At 47.9% G+C, this 26,421-nt stretch overlaps 1 protein-coding gene across 4 annotated transcripts in view; it reads left to right on the forward strand.

Annotated features, from left to right (window-relative positions):
* The first annotated feature begins 3,210 nt into the window (after positions 1-3,210).
* The window catches only part of CLMP (CXADR like cell adhesion molecule), a 99,497-nt gene continuing 76,286 nt past the window's right edge, over positions 3,211-26,421 (forward strand). The window contains exons 1-2 of one of the 4 annotated variants that reach the window (XM_081122559.1): positions 3,211-3,226; positions 4,142-4,444. In XM_081122559.1, the coding sequence (XP_080978685.1) occupies positions 4,420-4,444 (25 nt within the window). In that variant the 5' untranslated portion in view covers positions 3,211-3,226; positions 4,142-4,419. Of the gene's footprint in view, positions 3,227-3,553; positions 3,696-3,885; positions 4,003-4,080; positions 4,445-26,421 lie in introns of those variants that run through there. The other 3 variants (XM_081122556.1, XM_081122557.1, XM_081122558.1) reach the window with 3 other exon arrangements.

Here is a 26,421-nt window from a genome sequence, read left to right on the forward strand (position 1 = left end):
CCCCCTTCCTCACTGCAGGCCCTGCCCCTCAGCGCGCAGGACCTCGGCGCCTCGCAGGCCTTCCCTGACACCCCTTACGCTCCGGACAGGCCCGGCTCTCAGCTTCAGCACTCTCTGGGGTTCCCTTTCAGAGAACTCCTTTCTCACTCCACACTGTGACTGTTTGCTGTCCATCTTCCTGAGCTCACCATAAGCACCTGGAGGGCAACTAACGATTGCCCAGTGCTTGGCACATACTAGGTGCGTTACAAAGATTCACTGAACTATAGAGTGAAAAAACAATTCAAAGATGGATGGATGGATGGATGGATGAATTGATAGATGGATGACGGTGAATCCTCCCCTCAAAGTTACCATGTCTCAAATTAAATTTATCTTTCCCTTCTTGACAAGATAACTTACTTGACTCCCCAGGTAGCAGGACCATCAAAAGAGAGTGAGCTATAAGGGCCTTGAATCTTTTGACTTTAAATCCTGCCTCAATCATCTACTAGCCCCGGAAAGATAAGCGATTTGTTTAATCTCTCCAAGCCTTAGTTTCCTCCCTGCAACATGCTATTGTGAGGCTCACCGACAACGCTTCTAACCCCAGGACTATCCTAGGAGGTCAGTAGATGGCTGCTGTTAATCTTAGCACATGTAACAATATGTTAGATAATTTATAGTTATCTTTGGTGCCTCTTTTGTCTTCTACTTCCTCTCCCACCTTGACTGTTGGATATTTAACCTGTCGAATCTCTCTTCCAATTATCACCTGTATTTGTTTCACCACTCTCATGTCATCTCCCCGCTTAAAGAAACAGATTCTAACCAGTTATTCTGCTTCAGATTTTTCTTCCAATCTTTTATGCACACCCTGAGGTGGCCCTAGAATTCCTCTAGAGAATAGGTTTAGGGTGGCACTCTTTGCACCATAGAGTGGCGAAGATAAGGGACTTGTTTTGAAGCTGCATATGCATGTCACTTTACAACATGTTGAGAAAGTGTCATCTGTCCATATTAAAGCATGGGGGTAGGGAGCTTGATGGATATAAAAGGGGTACTAAAGTTCTCCATCCTTGGCTAACCCCTGGGGTCATCTCTGGGCAAAAGCTGCCAATTTCTTAAAACATGGTTGTCATCAAGGTCCATTTTGCTAAATTTTTTTCAATGAGTTTGGGAAAGTTCCAGAATCCTTTGCCTCATGTTCAGGACTTCACAATTTCACTTCAGGCTAACTGTTCCAGGGCATTTTGCCCCAACACCAATTTTTCATTTTATGTATTTCATTTCATTCAATGTCTTTTGAATACACCCAACTCCATGTCTTTGTCCAGGAGTGGCCCCACAGTGCTCCTCCTCAGGTCCTTTATCTAATGAAAGTCATCCCTAAGGCCTGGCTCAAAAACTGTCTCCCAAGGGACCTTCACAACCACCCCAGTCTACAGGGTTCCGTCTGTTCTTGGAATGCCCAGTGTTTCTTGTTGTCAGAATAATTTATTCTGCCACTTAACTACGTAACTTTCAAGTATTGTTGAAAGTTTTCACATGTTGATGTTTTCTCTCCCACTGAACTGAGATGTCCATTTACGGTAAGGACTGCCAAATATCTCCTTGAGTCCCTATGGCACCCAGCCCAATCACTGTGGGACACAGTGTAGGTAAGCAGTGGGTTGCTGACTTACAGAGCCATCCCCAGAGGCACTCTGCTCTTCTGACCCACAGATGCACCATATCAGAAAAGAGGCTTCGAATTTAGGGACGGTCATCTATCTCTAGGGCCCAAGGTTCTTCCCCAAGGAATATATGCCAGATATCTACTGGCTATAGGACTTTGGACCTGGGAAAACTAAATGTTTATGACCTAGTCTCAGCCTAGTCACCATTTCCTGTGCTGGTGACTAATAACTTGGAGCTGACTGCCTCTTGTTACCTTCTGTCTTCATGTGCACACTGCCCTCCAGCAATAAACGGTGCTACCAGACTCAGGAGAAAGGCCACAAGCAGTGGAGGACTTGAGATGGGTTTTAAAACTTCTGCAAAAATACATCTTTTAGAGAGAAAGAAAAAAAGGAATCTGGTAAAGAATATCCAAGAATTATTTTTTAGAAGATTTTTTAATTGATTTTGAAAGAGAGAAAAGGGGGAGAAAGAGAGAAACACCAATGTGAGAGCGTAACATTGATTGGTTGCCTCCTGCACAACCCCCACCGAAGATCCAGCCCGAAACCCCAGGGATGTGCCCTGACCAGGAATCGAACCAGCAATGCCCAGGTGCACTGGATGATGCCCAACGACTGAGCCACTCCGGCCTGGGCTCCAAGAATTCTTTGTATTATTTTTGTAACTTTTCTGTAAATCTGAAAGTATATCAGAATATTAAATAAAATGTTAAAGGAAAAATAACAAAAAGCCACTTTCTCTATATAGTTTTCCTCCCACCTGCCTCAGCTTTAAAAAGAATTAACATTTTAACACATTCATGTACAAATTATATTTATGAATATTTCTCCTATTAGACAAAAAGTATAAATTGGAAAATAGAAGTACCCAGAGTCAAAGAGAACTATTAAATATTTTAAAATATAAAATAATATTTTAGAATATTAATATTGTAATAGAGGGGTTTTAATATTATATTACCTGGGGCAAGATATTGGACCTCTCTAGGTTATAGTTCCCTCATCTTTAAAAATGGAATAAAAAATGTCCATCCCTTAGCATTGTCATAGGAATTCAATAAAAGGATAAATATTAAATAATTAATATAATTCCTGGTTCATAGTTGGTGCCATGGTATACTAGTTCCAAATGTTTAAGAAAATGTTGATAACCAGTTCTCTCCACCCTGTGTCCCCAACCCCCAAAAAGCATATGGAGCAGAGCAGATGCTGAGTGAATAGCTATTGAAGAGGTGGGGGAGGGAGGCATGAATCCGTGTTGCAATTCTACAAAGTAATTCTGCAGTGATCCCAGCGGCCGCGCTTTTGCCATTCCTTCTCAGTGACTTCATGAGTCCCTTAACCTCTCCAGGCCTCTGCTTTCCTCGTCTATGAAATGGGCTGGTTTTCATTACAACCAGAAGGACTAGCTACTTAGAGGGGGCTATACAGATGCTGTGACCTAAGACCCTTAGCGGGAGGACTGGAAAAACCGGGGCAAACGAGCGATCCAGCCGCCTGCCAGGCGCGGGGGAGCTGATCTACAGCCGCCGGCTACTCGCGCCCTGGCCCAGGCGAGGTGGAAGGTGAGCGGCTCCTGGGTGGGGCTGACGGGGAAGCCACCGCCCCAGGGACATCCAGAGGCTGGGGTCAGAGAGCCCCAGGACGCGGGTATGTGCACGAGCGGGAGCTCTGGGCAGCTGAGACCTGGACGCTGCAGTCACTGCCCACCCCCCTCCAGTCCCCTCCAGAAGGGCCCCTCCCACCCAACCCCTCCTGGGCAGGTCCCTGGAGCCCGCGAGGGCCACGCCGCGTCCTCTCCGCTCTCGGACGGGTCGGGGGCGGGGCGGGGGGGTGCAGGTGTTGGCCAGCCCCGCCCCCGGGCGGCCGGCTCAGCCCCGCGGGACCCGAGGGTGGGCTGCGCGCACACTGCCCGCAGACCCGGGAAGCGCGGGCGCGCGGGGCCGCAGGGAAAGCCTCCAGGCGGAGGTGGCCCAGGGCGGCAGCCACACCGCTCGGACGGTCACTCAGGCCCAGCTGCCTGTACGGCCAGTGGTCAGTCTGTAGTTTCACGCTGACAAAACCAGACTGGGAGCCAGGGAGAGGAGAAAAGGGGAAGGGGAAGGGGGAGGGGGAGGGGAGAGGCAGGAAGAATGTAAATGCAGGGGCGCAGACTGGTGAGGGCGATGGGGGAGCGGGAGAGGGATGCCAGCGGCCGCGGGCGGCGCGGCGAGGACGGGGCGGCGCGGGACCGGGCCTCGTCCCGGGGCCGCGGGCTGGTGTGTCGCCGACTTTCTCGGTCGCGGATCAGCCCCGCGCCGAGCCCGCAGCCGCCGCCCGCGCCGCCAGCCCGTGGCGCGAGGTGGGCCGGCCCGGCGCGCACCCGGCGCGGGGAGGGCGGGCGCGGGGGAGGGGAGGGAGGGGCTGCGGGAGGCCGCGTGTGGCTCCAGCTCACTCTATTTTTTTCCCCTCCTTCTTCACTCCTTTTTCTTTCCAAACAGGGAAAAGTGCTGCCCGAGCGGTAGCGTCTTTCAGCCTCGCTTTTGCTCGCGACCCGCGGACCCCGCTCCCGTCTGGTGGGCGCGCGGAGAGCCCCGCGGCGGCCAGGGCGCGAGGCGCGGAGCGCGGGGCGCGGGGGCGGCTCCCGCGGCGGCACATGGCCGCAGGCACCCCGCGGGCACCCGCAGGCGCCGCGCCCAGCTCGCCCGAGGCCCGTCGGCTGCGCCCCGCCGCCCCGGAGCCGGGCAGCGGCTGAGCGGGAGGTCCCCGCCGCTCCGGGATGACCCCCCTCCTCGTCTGGCTAGGTGAGTGCCGCGGGCGGGCGGGAGGCCGGGACGGGAGACCCCGCCGGGGACGAGCGCGGGCCCCGGACGGTCGCGCCTGGGCCCCGAGGGAGCCGACTCCTGCGCCGGCCCGGCCGCGGAGGGCGCATCTGGCCCGGGCGGCCCGGGGGAGGTGTCCCCGGGCGGCTCGCGGGCAGCCGCGAGATGGGAAGGGCTCGAGGGGAGGGGGCTAGTTCCAGGAGCGTCTGGGGAAACTGGAGAATTGGGGGAGGGAGGGTTTCTTGAGGAATTTCTGTGCCAGGTTCCAGAGGGTGGGGGGAGGTTTTTGTTTCAAACAGGCGCCTCCAGGGCCCAGATTGGAAACAGATGTGTTGCAGGGTCAGAGGAAGGGAAGCGGGAAGAGATGGGGGGGGGGGGGGGGCAGGAGAAAGGCAGAGCCCCGGAGAACAGGACGGTGCAAACTCGGAAACCGCCCAGGGGCAGAAGAGGGGCGAGGGCCAGGACTGGGCAGGACAGCGGAGGATGGAACATGAAGCCGAAGAGCAAGACGGAGGCTGGGCAGCGAGGGCGGGCGGAAGACGGCGGAAATGGAGTGGAAGGGACAGAGAAACAGGTTGCGGGCAGAGAAGAGCCCTCCTGGGCCCCTTTGTCACCCAGGCAGGGTTCCTGCGGCCTGTGAGGCCCTCAGACACAGTCCGGGGCTGGCAGCAGGCGGGTTTGCAGGACCAGGCAGGACAGTACACATCAAGGGTGTGTGCACCAAGAGCTGAGAGAGGGGCACTGGACATCCCAGATGCCAGGGGCAGGGAGAGCGGGCAGGAAGCTGAGATGGAGAAATGGGTGAGCAGAGTGCGGGTTTCACCTGCAGACAGGACCAAACGTGAGCCGGAATTCAGAAAGCCAAAGGGCCAGCCTGCTGCGGTAGAATGAGAGCCACCTGGTCACCAGGCCACCAGGGAACTAGCCCTGGTTTTGAACTGATGAGCTCGATGACCGTGGACAATCTAATTGTTCACTACCCAGGGCTTCAGTTTCCTTAGCTCCAAAACAGGACCACTGGATGGTTCCTAAGTCCCTCGTGTGTCTGACAGCCTAAACAGCCTGAAACAGCAGGAGTTTGACAGGCCTGGTGTCTAGAAAAACCTCCAAATAAAAGTGAAGAGGCACTAAAGTCACTCTGAGATAGTGCTCTAGAAAGCTCCCTATCTCACTCTTTTGTGTTTTTTTGTTTTGTTTTTTGTTTTTTTGAAAACTTACAAACTAACTAGGCCATATGCATGCCTGTCTAGGCTAGGTGAGAGGGCTAAGGAGGTGGACCAGCCAGAACTATTGCTCAAGTACGGCAGGCGAGGAGCCACTATTTTCTGAGCTCTTTAGACATTGGCCAAGTATTGCAATACTGCTCCTGCGCACAGCTGGCATATCTAGAGAGCACCTTTGTCACCTTTACTGGCCTCTACCCCTAGGCTGTCAGTCACAAGATGCTCAGCAGACTCAAACATCAGAGCTGCCTTATTAAAAAGAGCTGGAATTCCTTAAGTACTTATGCTGAGCACTTTATATGTACTGTCTTGTTAACTCACTTATTTTTATGCCAATTCTATTACCCCCATTTTACAGATGAAGGTAGAAAGAGGTCAGATAACTTGCTCAGGGCCATAAGCTCATAATTAGCAGAGATGGGATTTGAGTATAGTTTGCCTGCCTCCACAGACTGCTCATGAAACCACCTTGCATGACTACAGAAGGACTCTTAAAGATGTTCTCTGTAGTGAAGTCCAGTTGAGTCTCTTGCACGGAGCTTGAGATGTCGGTGTGCTCCTGCCCTGTAGGAGGGGTCTGGGGGAAGGGAAACAAAGACCTTTGGGCACAGTTTATAGTGGAAAGTGAAAGCTGACTTTGGTCCACAAGGTCAGTTGAAATCAGCTGGCCTTGATGATGGTTCTCCTCTTAGTTCATGAGAAAGAAGAACTGACCAAGACATGAATCAAAAGATGCCACTGATGACTGCCCTTCCTTATTGGGTGCCTACTATGTGTAATCGTTCCTCTGGTGAGAAAATAATCTGTTGGGTTGATATTCTGTCTTTATAATAGAAGCTACCCCTCATGATTTCTTTCTTGGTTCTGTCTTAATAAATTGTTACAAACTAAAAGCCATGTTGAAGGGAAAAAGTGGACTGCTGCCTTAAAATTCTGCACAGCTAGAAACTCAGCATTCACACCTACTATCAAGCTTTGCCACATCTATGTCTGTGTTAAACATACTCAGACTCATGACATCCCAGCTCTAAGTTGATAAAACTATTCAAGTGAGAAGTCACAGAGGAGAGGAGCTGAAGGTCAGGGCAAGGGACAAGGCAGGAGACCTGAGATGAGGTTGGTGAACCAGAGACAGGCATCTGAGGGAGCAACACTAAGGGAACCCCTCTGCAGCTGACATCCCACATGGGCCAGAGCCCTTGGGGAAGCACTCCTGTGGGCTGAATGACCCTTATTTGCAAATTAGCTTTGGGCCATGGCATGCCTGAGCACCCTTAGCAAAACCAGAAAGAAACCCTCAGAGTTGCCTGAATCCTAAAATCATCTACGGACCCCTTGAAGGAACAGTTCCAGGGCTGCTGCTGGTCACTGCTGGCGTGGTTTCTGGCCTCTTTTTTTTCTAGAGAATGCACAGTATTGAAAGGGAGTTGGGAGTGCTAAGAGTTCATAGTCACAACGAAGATGGACCAGTTGACTCCTTGCTTTCTGGATCTGCCAGTGAATCCAATCAAATGCCCCACCTCTCTGAAGTGAATGAAAAATTACTACCCTGAACTCTGTGGAGGAGAGGGAAGGGAGACTTCAGGGATTCCCCAAACCCCAACCTCTCCTTCAACTACCACCCCTCCCCCCTCCACCCATCCCTGAAGCTCAGGTCCTGGTTAGCCCACCCGAACTTTTCTCCTGGACTTCTGTAATAGCTGCCACATCCATCTCCTGCCTGAATTCGCTCTTCTCCACCCTGCACACTGCTACCAGGGTAGCCTTGTAAAACAGATGGAATAATGTGAAGAACTTGGATTAGGAATCTGGCAAGCTCTCTTGGTTCTTGCTCTGACTCTCTTGTCTGTAAAATGGAGGTGGAGGGAGCTTGAGTTCAAATTTTCTATAATTCTATTATTTTACTCCCCTCTTCCATAAACCTTTATTAGTCTCCATTGTTATAATACTGAGTACAAACACATCATTCTCATATTGAAGATTTTATAGAATGTCATTCCTCTCCTCTCCTCCCTGCCCCCAGACAGCTGTCTAGAGGACCTCAATTACTTCTCGTGCCCTAAACATGCTTCTTTCTGTTCTGTGCTTTCGTTTATGATCATCTCTCTGCCAAAAATGCCCTGTTACTCTCCACCCCTACAGATCAAAATCTTGTTTACCCTCCAAGTCTCACCTCAAATACCACCTGCTCCTTACACCCATCCATGATTTCACCAACAGAATATATTTTCTTCCCTTCTGCTACTTTTGCAGTAGAGCGATCCGAATGCTTACCTGAGACCTCCGTTAGAATGTAAGGTCCGTGTAGACAGGGACAGTGTCTCGCTCCCCTGTACTCCACTTTCAGCACCTTGCATAAACTAAACGCTTGTGAACTATTTGTTAAGATAATCAGATTTTTGAAACATTTGGAACACTTAAAGTCAAGAGAGGTGAAAGATTTGGAGAATTATTACTCTGTGGGATGACACAGTTGTGAGGAACCCAGTTTTAACTCAGCTTGTTTTGTGCTTCCTTGCCCATTTATGCAAACATAGGATCAGGGCTCTGTTTTAAATTATACATAGAGCATTACATGACCAGGGGCCAGATATCATATTTGTTATACAAACTTACTTTGTTATATCGAGTCTGTTAGCACCAGATTAACAGTGGACTTTCTCATTGAAACTTCTGCCTGGGTGGGGAAGGAGCTTTTTCCCAGAAGAGCGAGTTTAAGGAAGGCTTGTAGTTTAATGACAGGTCTTAGTAGGATCCTGTGTCCTTGCCTCATCTTCCCACATTAATGATGATGGTCATAATAATGATAGATTCCCGGTAGGCACGTCTCTTGTCTCATCCTATTTTTGTCTTGTGCTCAGCTAGGCAGTGTACATATGACTGTGTTTCATGAATGTAGCTGGTGGTGATGACCTAGACAGACATTTTAAAAAGTAAAATCAAAGATTGTCAGAAATGGGGAAAAGCTAGGAGACTATCTAAATCAGTGGTTCAGAGAGATTTGGCTAAAGTTAAACAGCTAGCTTAGTAAAAGAGCCAAGATAGAACCTTAATTCCGTGATATGTCCAATCACACATTCCTGAAATAGAAAATGCCTTTCCCTCCTTTTCAGCTCATGTAGTTAAGCTCCAAGATCACAGTTGCTCTTCAGAACCTTCATTAAATGAGCTAACTGCTGAATAATTGGCATTGGCTTTTATGTTGAGAAATTGCCTTAAAAATAGGGCAGATGTCGTAACATTTCAGTTTGGCCTTCATAACTGGAAATCCTGGAAACTTCTGCAGTGCCCTGTATAATGTCTTATGTATTCAGGGAAAAAGGGTGATACCCAGAGTCCCAAAGATGTGGGTGTGTGCCTACAAGAAATAGAATGAAAACTCAGCTCTAGCACCTCCATACTTTCGCTGGGTTGTTCTGGGCAAGTCATACTACTTAGATCCTCAGTTTCTTTTTTTGCAAATAAGATTATTGATGTAACATAAGGTTTTCTTTACGTTTCCTATACCTCTAACATTCTGATTTTTTTTTAATTCTGAGAATTTGTGGTCTGGTCTAGATGTGGTTGTGATTGGGACACATGGATGTCACCAGACTTATCTGATTTTTCAGGCACTTGTCCACTCATGGCAATTGGTAACATATGACTGTAAATCCAGAAGGACTGGTACCTAACTGAAGAGAGCGGCATCCTGGAACTGCACTGTGGCACTGTACTGTAGGCCAGGGAACCTCACTTAAGATCAGGGTGGAGGGTCCAAGACCCACCCCGCCCAGGAAGCTTAGTGGCTAAAATAGCAAAATGGACCTCGTCCTGAAGAGAGTTACCTACAAAATATCCCCGGGCATGCACACCCAGGATAGACTTCTGCATAGAGCGTCTATTGTGTGAAACTATTTATAAGCATTAAGCACGTTTTCCATGTTTAAAATTAGGGTATAATTTATATATCATGATGTATACCCATTAAGTATGCAGCTTAATGGGTTCCTTGCATAGATTTGATCTTGAGGTGGGCTTTGAAATGTGGGTTGTTTATTGTTGGTTCACTGGGAGCACCTGAGAGAGGAATATATGGATTATTATGACAGTAGAACTCATTTCTAACATTTGCACAAGGTTTAGCAGTTTACAAAGTATATTAACATTCCTCATCTCATCCTAAAATCACTCTTTGAGAGCAAATGTCATTATTATGCCACTTGACAGATAAATAAACTGAGACTTAGAGAAATAAAGTGAGTTTCTCAAGATTACCCTGGTAATAAACAGCTGAGTCAGGACACCAACCAGCACTTTGGATTCCGAGACCATTTGCTTTCCATTTCCCAGGAGGCACAGAATTATTCTCAAACTAAGGTTTCTGTGCTACCAAGAAGAGAGGGGCAGGCTGAAGCCAAGGCTTGGTTTACAGGGTTTCACCACAGAAATCCAACAGTGGAAAACAGAACATTTATCACCCCCTCCCCTTCCACGTCAGCCAGATGGTTAGAAATGGTTTAGGTGAATGACTTGTTTATAACCCAGATGACTACATATATCGTCTATGGATTACTAGCTCCTTCTAATTAATCAGAAGACTCTCGAAGTTCTCAGGTTATTGTGGAGACCTTGCCCTCATGGGAGTCAGAGGCCTGAGCTCCTGTACTGGCATACAGTCCTGGTGGTGACCGTGTGTGATTGGGTTTGACTGCTGTATCTGTTGCTTTTTATAGTTAAATTCCTGTTCTCAGCAGTTTTGACTTCTCCCCACCCCACCCCACCCCACAAATGCAGACTGTAGCAAAAAATAAAAATGTTGGTTATCTGAGCTTCCTAACTGTCTGAATTCTGGAAAATAAGTTTATTTCCTTTGGCACCATATAGACCAAAATGGGGAAGAATGCTGAAACCAGACGCCCTTTATTTGGTTGGTGACAGTTGGCGGGGTCGCTGTGTGCAGCCTTGGCCATAGCCGGGTGGTGATAAGACTACAGGCTGCTCTGCTTCAGGAGGAACCGGGGCCGAGAGCCGCTGCTTTGCACTCGCACTGGGGAGAGAAGTGGGCCCACACCTCCAGGCGGTGCCCCAGTCGGTGGGATCTGGGTTCCCCCAAGCCAGGCAGTCACGGGCCCTGGCAAGGTCAGGCGCTGGAGGCCACGGGGGGGGGGGGGGGGGGGGAGTAAGAGCTGCAGGAAGCGGGGGAACAGCAGTAAAGGGTGAAGAAGCTAAGCGGGAGCCACTGACCTGGCGCTCACCCCGCGGTGTCTGAGCTCCTGGACTTCAGGGCGGCTCCTGCTCACCTTTAGCATTGTCCTTAACGCTCGCATGTGTCCTTAGCGCTCGCAGGTGTCCTTAGCGCTCGCAGGTGTCCTTAGCGCTCGCAGGTGTCCTTAGCACTTGCAGGTGTCCTTAGCACTCGCATGTGTCCCGGACACTTTCTGCTTCACTTGCACCCCTGCTCACGAAACTGGTAGGGAAGGGAGCCGCTGTCTGTAGCTCAGGCCCGGTGCTAGGCCCTGAGGCTCCCATTACACCACAGGCTGGGTTTCTGCCACCTGCGAGCACTGGGGGACGTGACCTAGTCATAAAGAAGGGGCACAGAGACACGCAAGTGCTGGGACGGGAAGGTGCCAAGGCTTCTAGGGCCCCAAGGCAGGGACTTCATTCCTGCTTTCTGGTGGAGGCAGGGCGGTGCTTCTGGCCTCTGTCCTCAGGACTGTGCCTGACAGTCCTCCGTCCCCACGGCCCTTGTGCATTAGTGGGGTGGCTGGGGGATCACCCCCGTTGTCACCAGAACCCAGAGCTGAGTGGCGTGTGCCTTGGCATCCAGCCAGGTGTTTCCCGGAGGGACTGAACCTCCCGATGGCCCTGCCTATTGAAAGCTATGGTCTCGTTCATCACAGCCTGACAGCTAAATAGCTGCTTCAGTTTTCTCATCTCTCTTACAACGTTAAAAAAAAGGGGAGAGAAAGAGATATATCAATGAATTTGTAGCTCTTAATTATTAAGAGTGGTGGTCTTTTCACGCAGGGTTTTAATGATAGTTGTCCATGTGGAAAGCAAATTGATCAAGCCAAGAAGGAATTTTCTGTTCTGGAGAAACCCATTGTCCTGAATAGAGACTCAGCCCCTGACAGTCTTACGCTCTGTTGTTTGGAGGGGGAGTGGGAGCCTCAAATCCCAGAGAGGGAAATTGCTTGTTACTTCATTGTTTAAATGTAGGCTTGGGTGTGTGGGGGTCATTCAGACTGGGAGCAGTAGGTCTTCAAACCCGGCCTTTGTCACGTCTCATTACTTCCAGTGACAGTTCCAGTTATTTCCAGTCGCTCTTCGGGGGGAGAGCAGAAGGCACATGGGGCTTCCGCGTGGCCCGCAGTGCAGAAGCCTCTGTCAGGGCCTGGTCCCGGGGCCTCAGACCTGGCTTTGGGGCCAGGCTCAGCCACTTCATGACCATGTGGCCTTGGACGAGTTGCTGCACCTTCTGCTGAGAGGCTCAGCTCACGGATGTTTGGAGGGTCTGTTGCCGTTGCCGCCGCCTCGTGTTTGCAGGGCAGGGCCAGCCTTCAGGCTTCAGCCACTGCTGCTTCGCCCCCCCTGCAAATGTGTCCTCAGGGAATGTCCCCCGCTCGAGGACCCCAACAACTGCATAGAGCCCATCTGTGCCCCAACTGCCTGCAACTGCTCTGGAAGAGAAACGTGTGTGTTGTTTAGTCTGAGGCAGGAGGTGCCCTCCACACACACTCAGCCTGCTGTCTGCAGTGTGGGGCCATCGAAGTGTGGGGCTTCCTTCTCTTGGGCTCTGCCCCCTCTACCACCTGCTCCGAATCCCTGTGTCAGCGTGGGCTGCCCCCACCTGGGCAAAGCCCGGGTGGCTCATTTCCGCTTTCGCTGCCGAGTGATGCTTTAGTAAGCACCGACTATGTACCAGGCGCTGTGCGAAGGACTTCCAGGTATCCTTGGAGCGACCCATGAGGTGGCTACTATTATATGCATTTTGTAAGTCAGAAAAGTGCGACTCCGAGCTAAGATGTCCTGTCCTAGGCTGTATAGCTTGAAAATAGCAAAGCGGAAGCCTGGAGCTGACATTGCCTTCTGCCTCACCTCTGAGCTGGGGAAGAGACAGATGGACAACATAGCCACTCAGAGACCGAGAGCCACCTGGGCTGGGGCTTCGGCCTAGTAAGGGGGTGCAGGTCCCTGCATGGTCCAACTTTCTGGTCATTTGTCTTGACCAAAATTAGACCCCAGTGAGCCCAACACCCATACTCAAGATCTGGGAGGAAAGGAGGACCTCACAGAAGAAACATGTTTGTTTTTTCCCACTGACCTGAACAGCAAAGAGTATGATTTCCCTCTCTGTTAAAAAGGGCTACGTACGCTGCATGTCCCAGATTTCTGCAGACCTAGAATTCCCGCTCAGAATGAAGTCTTGGGCTAGGTAGAGCCTGGATTTCCACTGGCCTGGTCTCCATCTGCTTCCCTCTGCTGGAGTTCCCCCCCCCCACCACCAATAGGGAAGCGCAGAACCTTCGGCCTCCGGCCTCTCCACCCTCAAGGAAGGAGAGGCTGGAAACGGGGCCATGTCTCTGCAGCCACCTTCTCTGCTCCACTGCCTCTCACTCTCTGTTCCCGGAGTCCTGCAGCTTCCCAAGCTCTGAGGAATCCAGGTGACAGTCCCTCACGTGCCTGCCACCTTAGCTCGGCCTTCCTACTGCTCTTTCTCTCTCTGGGCCCAAGGTGGCCTCTCAGATCTGGCACTGAATGAGACAGACAGAAAGAGACACAGAGGGAGGGAGAGATGGAGATAGAGAGGGACAGAGACAGAAAGAGACACAGAGACACACACAGAGGGAAGGAGAGATGGAGATAGAGAGCGACAGAGACAGAAAGAGACACAGGGAGACACACACACACGGAGGGAGAGATGGAGATAGAGAGGGACAGAGACAGAAAGAGAGGCAGAAACACACGAAGGCAGAGAAGAGAAGAGAGTGTGAGCCCTGTGAAGCTCTGTTTTCATGTGTTGCCTCATTTCCTTTCTGCCCCTCTCTACCTCTTCTCCAGATTCACACCTACAACCTCCACAAAGAACTCCCTCCTGGAGGGTTTTGCTGATGGTATGCTCTACCGCCCTGGGCTGCCCTCAGGCCTCACACCTTGCTTTTCAACACCTGTATACCTGGAGCCTGCATTTCCCTTTTTCCCGGTTGCCTCTTCCCCACTCCTCCCTGACCAGCTCCCACCCATCCTTCAAGCTCACGGGCCCCTCGCATCTCAGCTGCAGAGGCTTCCCTGACGCTCCCAGGTGGAGAGCACTGCTCACCCGTCCGTACCCCGTAGCATCTCGGTCACAGCTTTGGGACAGCTTGTGTCGCATTATATTACAGTCAGGTTCTCTGTCTTTCCCGTGTGATTGTGAGCAGGGGACAGTGCCGTGTTGTCTGTAACACCAGGCGTAGGGTTGGCACACATCAGATACTCGGAAAATGAGTCAACACGTGAACAAACAAGTCAGTGAATAGAAAACATAAGCTTATAAAAATAAAGAAATTACCTCTTTACTGGAGTACCTAGTACCTGTTACCTCTTCCTAGAATACCATTTTTAAAATGAAATGTATTGGGGTGACATTGCCTAATAAAATTATAGAGGTTCCACGTGTGGAAGTCTATGGTACATCATCTGCATGTTGTGTTGTTTTCCACCCAAGCCAAACCTCCTTCACCATCTTTTTGCCCCATCACTTCTCCCTCCCCCGAGTACCCTTTCCCTCTAGTGACCGTGTCTATGAGTGTTTGTTCATTTGTTGCTTTCAGGTTTATGTCCCACATATGAGGGAAGTCATATGGCTCTTGACTTTTCTGTGTGACTCATTTCACTTCGTGTGATCTCAGGATCCATCCATGTTGTCGCAAGTGGCAGTATTTTCATCTGTGGCTGCGCAGTGTTCCACTGTACGTATGTACCACAGCTGCTTCACCCAGCCACCTAGCAAAGGACGCTTTGGTTGTTTCTATGTCTTGGTCACCACGAATAATGTTGCAGTGAACATAGGGGTGCATATATCTTTGCAAATAAATGTCTTCAGATTTTTCAGGTAGTTACCCCATTGTATGGTAACTCTATTCTGAATTTTCTGAGGAACCTCCATACTGTTTTCCACAGTGGCTGTACTCAGGGAACGAGGCTCCCTTTTCTGCACGGCCTCTCCAACACTAGTCATCACCTGTCTCGTTGACAGCAGCCACTCTGACAGGTGTGAGATGGTATCTCAGTGTGGTTTTGATCTGCATTTCCCTAATAGCGAGGGGAGGTGAGCATCTTTTCATATATCTGTGGGCCATTGGTGTGTCTTGGGAGAAGCATCTCTTCAGGTCCTCTGCCCATTTTTTAAATTGGATTGTTTTTGTTGGTGTTGAGTTGTATGAGTTCTTCGTATATTTTGGATATTAACCCCTTATCAGAGGCAGTGTTTGCAAACACCTTGTCCCATTTGGTTGGTTGCCTTTTTGTTTTGTTAGTTTCTTTTACTGTGCAGATGCTTTTTAGTTTAATATAGTCCCCTTCATTCATTTTTGTTTTCACTTCCCTTGCCTTTGAGGTCAAGTTTATAAAATCCTCTCTAAAACCAAGGTCCATAAGTTTAGTGCCTATGTTTTTTTCTCTGTAATTTATCGTCTCAGGTCTTTGATCCATTTTGAGTTAATTTTTGTACGTGGTGACAAATAGCTGTCTAGCTTCGTTCTTTTGCATGTGGCTTTTCAATTTTCCCAGCACCATTTATTGAAGAGGCTTTTTCCCCTGCGTTGTATGTTTTTCCTTTAACAAAAATTACAGGGTTGGGCAAAAGTAGGTTTATAGTTGTTCATATAGAAAATAATACAATAATTAATACATAATAATACAAGAATAAACTCTGTGCTCACATACTCACAACTGTAAACCTACTATTTCCTCACCCAGTATTTGCTCATATGCATGTGGGTTTATTTCTGCACTCTCAATTCTGTTCCTGTGTCTGTTTGTGTTTTTTTTTTGCCACTACCATGCTGATTTAATCATTGTAGCTCTGTAGTATAATTTGAAGTCAGGTAGGATGATACCTCTGGCTTTATTCATTTTCTCAGGATTGCTTTGGCTCTTCAGGGCCTTTTGTGTTTCCATGCAAGTCTGATGATTTTTTTTGGTTCTATTTCTTTTTAAAATGCCAGTGGGATTTTGATGGGGATGCAGTAAATCTGTATATTGCTTTGGGTAATATGACCATTTTAACCATGTTGATTCTTCCAGTCAGTAGCCACAGGATATTTTTCCATTTCTTTGTGTCTTTCTCAATATTTTAAAATAATGTTTTATAGTTTTCAGTGCATAGGTCCTTTACACCTTTTGTTAAGTTTATTCCTAGGTATTTACTCTTTCTTTCTTTCTTTCTTTCTTTCTTTCTTTCTTTCTTTCTTTCTTTCTTTCTTTCTTTTCTTTTCTTTTCTTTTCTTTTCTTTTCTTTTCGGTGTTTTATTCTTTTGGCAAAAGGAATTTATTTTTTTCATTTCCTTTTTTGAGATTTCATTGCTAATATACAGGAATGCAATGTAATTTCATACATTGATTTTTGTATCCTGCAACTTTACTGTATTTGTTCATTGTTTCTAATAGTTTTCTGGTGAAGTCTTTAGGGTTTTCTGTATAAAGAATCATTTTGTCTGCAAAAAGTGACAATTTTACTTCTTCATTCCCAATTTGGATGCCTTTTATTTCTTTCTTATATCTGATTGCCCTGGCTGGGACTTCCCTAGAATGTCTCTAATAGAGAATCTTTATCACCAAAAAGACCCAAAAGAGGAAGTGGTCATTTTAGGCACAGAAGACGGTGGGGACACTGGGCCGAGCGGCCTGTCGAGAGTGCCTCAGAATCCCACCTCCTGGGAGGGCAGCCACACGTGGTTGCTCCCCGACGGGACAGACTCGCAGTCACTGGGAGGGGACGGTCAGAGCTGTGCAGGGAGCAGGCCCAGGGCTGGGCGGTGGCACGGCAGCCTGCAGACCCTTCGTTTTCGATCTGGTCATGGGAAGCCTGTAGCAGCTCAGCCCTTTGGTGATTTCTTTTCCATGTGATAATTTTGGGGGCATGTGGCTTCTCTTCCCAGCATTATCCTTAAATTTAGCCTCATTAGTGGACAAGGCCGACCCTGCTGACCAGCTCCTTCCCTGGTCCTTTGTGGGTCGTCTGGGGGTGCATGACAGGCTTTGTGTGTGGGTGCTTAGCCAGTGCAGGGACCCCTTTCCTGGCACACGGAGCTGAAGGCCCTTTTCCTCTCTCTTTGTCTTCTGTCCTGGTGGATTCTCCCTGCTCATCACTAACTCTGCCCGGGTATCACAGGCAAGGCAAGCAGAAGAAACACAGGTCAGTCAACGATTACAGAAAGTGATGGTGGGACTTGAAACGTATTCTTTCCAGGCTTAGTGCTTGTACCTGTTAGCTCATTTAATCTTCATGACAGCTTCGTGAGGCGGATAGTATCAGCCTCCATTTTAGAGAAAAGGGTCAGAGAGGTTAAGAATTTTTCCTGGTGTTCCACAGCTGGTAGTAACAGAACCCAAGCAGGAAGCCAGGTGTTTGGGCTTCCGAATCATCGTGTGTCCCATTCCTGCACACGGCCACAAGCCCCCTGTGAGTGGCAGCAGATCTCAGCGCTCGGCGGGGCTGGCCACTGGCTTCCGTCCTCGGCTGTCCCATCGCTGCATCATCGCACTGAGTGGCATGGGATGAGCTTCCGGAAGGCAGGAGATTTAATGTGTACAGTCACCAGCCATCCCGATTTGCCCAGGACGGAGCGGCTTCTCAGGATACAGACACGGGATCTTCCGTCCTGAAACCAGGACAGCCCTGAGAACACCATTCACAGGCTTGCCCCGGAGTACAGTATCTCACTGTCAGAAGAGTGCTCCTCAGACCAGCAGCGGTGCCATCACCAGGGAGCTTCTTAGAAACGCAGAACCTCAGGCCCTGCCCAGACCCACTGAACCAGAATCTGCAAGATCCCCACAGAACGTCAAAACCACCTGAGAAACTCTAGAACAGGGCCTAAAGCGCTTTTCACGGGATTTGGGGAAATGAAGGGCTCGGACCTGAACTCCTACCTGGGAAAAGCTGTCCTAGAACCTCAGTGGGTGTATACTGACACAAAAAACTTAGATTTATAGGGTTAGAAGAGTCCTGCATTTGACCCATTTGTGGCGAAGCGCCGGGGGGGGGCATCATGATGCTGTATGATCATGAAGTGATTGATGGCCACGCTTTTCTTCTGTCCTTGAACGAGGGTGTTCTTACAAAGGCACTGAAGTTTCCTGCATTTGCTCTCCCTTTCGCTGGGGAGAGGCTGGAGCTGCCAGCGGTGGACAGCGAGTCAACCAGAGTGTGTTCAAGGACAGCAGCAGGCTATGCTCTTGGGGCCTGGGAACGCAGACGCGTGAAGTGAAAGCAGAGGACAGAGCACGTCGTGGAGCCATGCTTGGCAAATAAACCACAGACTCACAGCACTTCCTGAACAAGGAACACTAAGGCTGTGAAAGTGGCATTCCCAGCCTCTGTGTCTCCTGTTTGCCCTGGGACCTCAAAGGGCTTGGTGTAGGTGGTTTTTAGAAGATACAGATTTCCGTTACCCAGCAGCTCCTTCCTGTGTGCTTGGTACCGTGGGTGGGGTGGAGCCTTATGTGACCCAAGACCCTGCTCATCACAGTCTGGTTGGGGACCAGACTGACAGGGAAAAGCAAGTAGAGAAAGATGTCAGACAGGATGTAATTAAATGCCACAGTGTTTGGTGCAGGCAGGAAGTGGAATAGGAGTTTGGGGAAAGGGTAGTCTTAGGTATAAGATCTTTTTTGGCTACCAGTGGAGCAAGAATGTGCGTAATGTGTAACGCAATCACTTGAGGGCATTGTGTCAGGGGTGGCTGAGGGGGCAGGAGCATGGAGGTAGGAAGGGGAAGGGGGAGGGACACTTGGGCGTGGGATGGAGATGGTTGTGAAATAGTTATTCTGGAAATAACACATTCACAGTTTACAGGCCAATTTGGGGACCTACCCCAGACAGTGTTGAAAAATGACTTTGGGCAACTCACTCACTGGGCCTTAGTTTTCACCCTTCACAAGGGCAGATGCTGTGAAGATTCGGGGCAGGGGGGCACCCACAAGGTGAGGGCTCCCTGTTCTCCCGGCGGGCTGTGAGCTGCTGCTCTCACTGTGCCCCAGTTCCTGCCCGCTCCCCCAGGCTCCTTGTGCTGCTCTGGCTCTGCCCCCGTGTCTTCCCTTGCACTTAAAATAGACCCACCATCCAACCCTGTGCCAGCTCTGCCCCTGAAGATGCCAAACTCGCTCCTGTCTCAGGGTCTTTGCACTTGCTTCTCCCTCACTCTGGGATGTCCTTTCCCCTGATCTTTGTAAGACTGGCTCCTTGCCTTCCAGGTTTCAGTGCAAATATTGCCTCTGAGAGGCCTTTCCTGAGCTCCACCCACTCTTCCCAGTCTAACCAGAGCCTCTGCCTGGTCACCCTACGTTACCCTGTTATATTTTCTTCTTAACCCTATCACAGTCTGAAATATTCTTTTTAACCTCTGTTCATGTACTTGTCTATTGTCTGTTTCTACAAGAGTCTGGCATTTGTATCATTGATTGCTGTGTCCTTTGTGCTTAGAACAGCGCCTAACACAAAGAGAGATACTCCATAATGATACGATAAACAAACACGTGTGCCCTCTCCTGTATGGCAGGCAGCAACAGAGACATTTTATAAATGAAAACAGTTGTTTAATGAGCCCTTATTCTGTGCAAAGCTCTTTGTAGGCAGTATTTCATTAATCCTTAAGGCTATTCACAGCTAGTAAGCTGCAGAATCAGGATTTGAACCTAGGCAGTCTGACTTCAAAGCTGGGACCATAAGATAATATACTATTGAAGTCACTAAGCTAGTTCTTCTCAGACTTTAAGGTGTTTATGAATCACTGGAGACCTTGTTAAAAGGCCAGATCTGAATTTAGTGGGTCTGGAGTGGGGCCTGAGATTCTGTGTTTCGAACAAGTTCCCAGCAAGTGCTGCTGTTCCATAAAAATGCTTCTCAGGAAGGAAAGGAGAGACAGAAGGAGAGAAACTGAGGCTCACAGAGGTTAGGTGGCTTTCCTTAGATCATATAGCTAGTTAATATGGGACTCCAGCCTAGTGTCCTGGCTCCTAGCCCAAAGCTCTTTCAACAGTATAGCAACCCCAAGCATTTTAAAGCACACACATTGACAGAAGGAGACTTGACCTGGGTAGTGAACACACAATACAATATACAGATGACATTATAGGCTAGTACACCTTTAGAAACTTATATCATTTTATTAACCAATGTCAACCCTATAAATTCAATTTAAAAGAAAAAGAAAGCATACTTATACCTTCAAAGATCATTTGCCAGAATATAGATGCTTGAATTAAGGATTGCAAAGGGGCCCAAGACACTGGCCTATGCCCCCAGATCAACATGGTCAAGGTACTTGCTTGCCCCTGGGCTTCCCATACAGGGCATGACAGTTCTTGTTTTGAGAGACAAAAGTGGTTCCCCCAGAATTTCCAAACTTCTTCCTAGCACACTCACTCAGCCATCTAGGTACCTGATCTCCAGCATACCCAGTACCACTCTCTCTGCCTCATGGAAATAAAATGCCATGATCAGGGTATAGGGCTGAGGGAGCAGCTTTCTCCCAGACAGAAGTGCTGGCAGAGGCCATTGAGCCTTTTCTGAGACCACCCCCCCAACACACACACAGCAGACAGGCAGGTGCCATATTGGAGTCTCCATCAACCTGGCTAACACTGTCCACTCTGCCCTGGTGATTCCAAGATCCCACCCCAATCAAACCCCTTCCAGTGGCTTTTCCATAATGGAAAATGGCTAATCTTGGCTCATGCTTCAGACTTTCCTAAAATCTCTCAAGCAGTATCTGGCCTCAGTGAGCCCCGCACCTCTTGCTAGGTGGCCCCAGGCCTGGCAGCCTTGGTTCACAGCTTGGCCTCTCCTGGGTACCTCCAAGCTCAGCACAAGTAGCAACCATCTTCAGATTGCTTTGTAGCTCATGTTGGGTGACCCTGGAAAGGACACAGACTGCAGCTGCAGCTGACCTTGGCCTGCACCTCCCCAGAGGCCCCAGAGCCAGCTTCAGACCATGCTGAAGCACCACGTAACCACCTCCACAACAGATACTCAAGGGACAGACTCTGTGGGCACCAGAGCCCTGCTGAAGCACGTTCTGCTCTGGGGGTTAGCCCTTGCACAGCTGATTCTCCATGGTGGTCACAGCTAGTCCTTACAGCTCATTGATCTGGGAGTAAATCCTTCCCATTGAGGTGCCAACAGCAGTCAGGGTTCAACTGCAACAGGAGGATACACACAGCCCACATGGGAGAACACCTGGAGTGTCCCTCTCGGGTGACTAGAGAGGCTGAGCCACTGAGCCCTATAGGACACCTACTACATAGGGCCACTCTATCATGACTGAGAGGCGTAGCAGCTCTACCTAATACATAGAAACAAACACAGGGAAGCAGCCAAAATGAAGAGATAAAGAAACATGTCCCAAATGAAAAAACAGAACAAAACTCCAGAAAAAGCACTAAACAAAATGACAAACAATCTACCAGATGCAGAGTTCAAAACACTGGTTATAAGGATGCTCAGTGAACTTAGGGGAAGACTAGAGGAACTTAGAACACCAACAAAGAGGTAGGAAACAAAAATGGAGATAGAAAACATAAAAAAGAACCAGTCAGAAATAAAGATTACAATAACTGATGAAGAATACATTACAAGGAATCAGCAGTAGAGTAGATGAAGCAGAGGATCAAATGAACAATTTGGGAGATAAGGAAACAGAAAACACCCAATCAGAACAGCAAAAAGAATCCAAAAATTAAGGATAGTGTAAGGAGTCTCTGGGATAACTTCAGGTATACAACAAACAATTGCATCATGGGGGTTCCAGAAGGAGAAGAGAGCAAGAAATTGAAAACCTATTTGAAAAAATAATGATAGAAAACTTCCCTTACCTGGTGGAGGAAATATACATACAAGTCCAGAAAGCACAGAGAGTGGGGGGGAAAAATGGTTAAAGACAGAGAGAATTTTAAAAGCAGCAAGAGAAAAACTGTTAGTTACTTACAGGGGAGCTCCTACCCCAGCCTTCCCCGGTTCGTTCTTTTTGACACAGATGATTAAATGTAGATTTGCTGGAAACATTTACACGTATATCTGTTCCACCTTGCACCCAGCATCAACCCCCTTCCGGAATATGGCCATTCATTTGAACAACATTTGAACAAACAACAGGAAGCTCAGTCAGTACTTACAGAGAGCCCTTGCTCTTAAGAAAGCCCTTACTGCTAGAACGACTTTCCACTCTGAGCTGGAATTACCCTTCCCAGAAACTGCCAGCCACCAAGGTGGCAAAGATTAGTAAATGTCATAATCACCATACAAGTAAAGGACCCTCCAGTTTATAACGTGATGTTTTAAAAACATTCATCTGTGACTGGTTACTGTGCTGGACAATTTCACCTACATGTCAGCTCATGTAATGTCCACAACCACACCCTGATGTACATAGTGTCGATCCCCATTTTACAGTACAGAAACTGAGGCTCAGAGGGAGGGATTTAAGTGACCTTCCCCAAGACAGATGGTCAGTGAGCTTCAAAGGAAGACCATGTTGTTTCTACTACATCAGAGCCACACATCCTCCTTCTATCCAAAAACTCTTTAAATTAATTCAGTCTACCTATTAGGTGCTGGATACGTAACAGGACTTCACTTAATGATGGTCAGCCCAATTATTATGAAAATTGGGGAAAAAGATTTAAGGAAAGTCTCATGTTTGTCTCCCATCCTGCTCTTTTCTTTTACAAACTAAACGCTCCTATTTCCTTAAAGTTTTTCTCCCAATTTTCATAATTGGGCTGACCATCATTAAGTGAAGTCCTGTTATGTGTCCAGCACCCAATAGGTAGACTGAATTAACCTCTGTAAGAACCCTAAAATATTTCCATTTTATAGATGAGCAAAATGCTGAAGCTTGGAGAAGTAATTTGTCTAATATCACTCAATTAGTAAGTGACACAAAGTGAGGATTTGAGCCTGGTTTTCCTAGACTGTGAAAATGAGAAAAATGCTGGGGTGAAGGGATGGAATGAGGACAGTGGGAATCGAGTGAGAAGTGATACAAACTTGGATATTCTCCATTTTAACCGTTGTTATTGTGTTGGCAGGCTTAGCTTCCCCAGCAGAAGAAGTGAGCATAAACAGTGCCTCAGGGAGCCCAATCTGTGCAGGAAAGGAGGGCCTTGAGTTATGAGGGCATTGCCATGGAGGAGTTTATTTGACACCAATTCCAAGTACTTAGAAATAAAAAGCTTTGCTGAGATATAATTGACATTTTAACAATAAACGGCACATATATAAAGTACACAATTTAAGTTTCAGCATATGTATACACCCATGAAACCATCACCACAATCACGATATTTTAAATATAAGTCACAAATCCAAAAGGATGGCATCCCTAGTGATGAATTTTTGAGGTTCTGGTCTTCATGGAGGGGCAGTAGAAGGACCCAGGATGGAAGGGTGGAAACCCATTTCCAATCCCTGGGAAGCCTTGGAGAAGATACAGACTGAGGCTCAGATACAGTCCAGGTTTGTAGGACCCTTTAGCCTTCCTTTGCTTCTAGGCTTCCATACTGCTTTGCAGTTTTCTGATACATTTTGAGCTTGATGCCAGAGCCCATATTTTCAGTCCTGTTTGGCTTCTCTGGATTCCCATGAACCCTGCATCTGGGTTTAAGAAGAAACTGACCATCAGGTTTTTAGGGATGAAAAATTAAGTAAAATGGAATCAAATGGGGCTGGACCTCCAGCTCAGACACCCCTCTTTTCAGGGTTCTCAGTTCAGTAAGAATGCGGTCACTCACCAGAGTCTCTAAGAGGATACCCAGGGGCGAGGAGGCGCAGGGTCAGGGTCCACTTCCCATCTTCCCAGCTGCCCTTTTTCCCTCCCGAACCCCCTCCCCGAAATACATACTGCATTAAAGACAACAAAAGCACCCCAAAGTTGTAAGGATTCCTAGAAAGGACTCTAAAGGCAAAGACTAAAGCTTGCTCTAAGACAGCTACTTGGCTTAAATAGCATCCTTACCTTGAGATCTGCCTCTCTTCCCTCACTTGAAGGAATCTTTGCTCCAAACTCCCATAAACTTTCCGTATGTCACCAACCACCTTCTACCCTTTGAAATATAATTATTCAAACACGTCTTCTTTCACTTTCTGGATGGTAATCCCTCTTGAGGCGTGATCCTGGTTTGACCCATCATTGCATCCCCTGCGGTGCCTGACACGCAGTACACAACAGTTCTTATTGAACAAAAAGGCCCACCCTGTCCTGGGCCTCGGGAGAGCCGTGCAGCTCTATAACCAGCAGGACTCAGCTGCACGTAGCATTAGCCCGGTGTCTCCCGCCAGGCGTCAGCATGGAGCGTCAGTGTGGTACACCCACAATGCTGCTTCTCACGCGTGTGCTATAAACGGGGCCCAGGAGATACACACACTGTCGTCTTTACATACACTGTTCACTCAGCAAAGGTGAGGCGTGGCTAACAGATGCGGCTTATGGAAGGCAGTCGGCTGCTGCCGATGAAGCTCTCAGGGAAGACATAGCTCCTGCCTCCAGTGGTTCTAGAAGGTGCTGATTAGCCAGGAGAAAATAGGTAGTCGGATGAGACACAATTGTTTTGAGCAAGGTGAAGGGGGTCTCAACAACTAAGTTCCCATTTGGACGAAGTCTATGAAGTATGGTGCCTGTGGGCCACGTGTCCAGTTTCACGTGCAGAGATAGCTGCCTCTTGTGGACAAATGAGGCAAGGCCCAAGGCCACCTAGAAAGGAATCCATCTATGGATTGGACAAAATTTTATTTGAAGTACAGGCATGCTTACATTAGTTTTCAGTTTTGAAGTGTTTTTCAGACTTCTAGATTTCAGGAACCAGTAAAATTTCAAAAATAAATTTGGGCAAAAAATCAGAGGCCCACTTTTTAAATATTGCTGGCTATAGGTATTAAACAAAAATACGAACCACCATCCTGCTCTTAAAATTATCCCGAAAAAAGAAATGGCATTTCAACAACAACAATAATAACAAAGAGCAGTTGACAGCTGTGCACAAACAGCTCTGTCTGCAGCAACTGCACTTACTGAAGGCCAACTCTATGTCAAGCACCATCCTAAGTACTTTACTGCTATCTCATTTTACGCCGTATATCTTACATCCTCTATATTTTTTCTTACTTCCCTAAGAATCTACTAAAATTTAATCATGGGCCAGCAGCACTAGTCTGTACCCTAGAGTTAGGGAGTTTCTAGGTGAGAGAACTTTTTAGTCCCTCACATCCCTAGGGGTCAAGCGTCCATGAACCTTGAAGTCCCAGCCTGATGCAGAGACCAGGACATGTTCCTGCTAAGTAAACTCATCTGAAGGATCCAGATGACAAACATCTTCCTCGGTAGTTTTCTTTGATATTTAGGATCCATTGAGTTGTTTCCAGTTGCAACTAAGACTCACAAGCTTGCAGGGTTTATCAACAAATGCAGTGGCCCAAGTAAATCATAATCAAGCCAAAACCAAAATGCTTCCAGCTACATTTTTGGGTCATGAAAGATGAAGGGAAAACTACCACTTTTGCAAGATAGAGCCTTTTTCCCCGATCCCAATTGTACTTTCAAAAGTTTAACATCACACTATCATGTTTCACAGTGAACACAAACCACATGGCTTAAGCCAAGGGAAAAAATGCTGGGTTGAGTAACAGAGTATGAATTAAATGTCTTAAACAATCATGTTTTAAAAAAACTAAGAGTTTTCTAATTTCTAAATTAAAGGAAATTCATGGGGCCTGAAGTATAAAGAGAACATAAAGGACCTTGGCATGCGGCCTCTAGGACAGAGGGCCTTTTTCAGAACATGGACAGGCCAGCAGGGTCATCCTCTGTGAAGTCTCCTGAGACCAGACATGTATTCAGAAGGAGGAAGCAAGTGGGAGGCTCTGTTATTTATATTTTTGGCGCTTAACAAATCAGCTCAAGAAGCCCCAGTGTCAGGCGTAGCTGTGAAATGTGACATTTCGGGAGAGAGTGCTTTAGTAGCCAGACGGGAAAAGGAGCCAGGTTAGGATAGACTGTGAAGTAAGACCAGCTGGTCTTTGCGTGTGTCATTTCTTCCTCGTAACCATCTTGGTTCCCTAAACAGGTAAGAAGGACACAACCGGAACCTCCTATTAGGCACACAATAAAAATTTTCAAACTACTTTCTATTCCCAAATAACTAGATTTGGAGGGAAATACAAGTGAGCATATCGTAGTAGAAAGAACATTTAAGTGAGTGTAACAAGAGCTTACTCTGAAGGACAAGGTTCGTAAAAGTTCAGGCTCATGTGGCTGTGATTTTATTTCATTTTTCAATTACAGTTGGCATTCAATATTTTATATTAGTTTCAGCTGTACAGCATAGTGGTTAGACAGTGATATAATTTATGAAGTGTTCCCCCCAATAATTCTAGTACCCACCTGGCACCACACATAGTTATTACAATATTATTGACTGTATTCCCTGGGCTGTACTTGACATCCTCTTGAAAGTTTCATACCTACCCACTTGCACTTCTTAACCCCTTCGCCT

Source organism: Miniopterus schreibersii (assembly GCF_964146895.1).
Source record: "Miniopterus schreibersii genome assembly, chromosome: 20".
NCBI classification, from domain to species: Eukaryota; Metazoa; Chordata; class Mammalia; order Chiroptera; family Miniopteridae; genus Miniopterus; species Miniopterus schreibersii.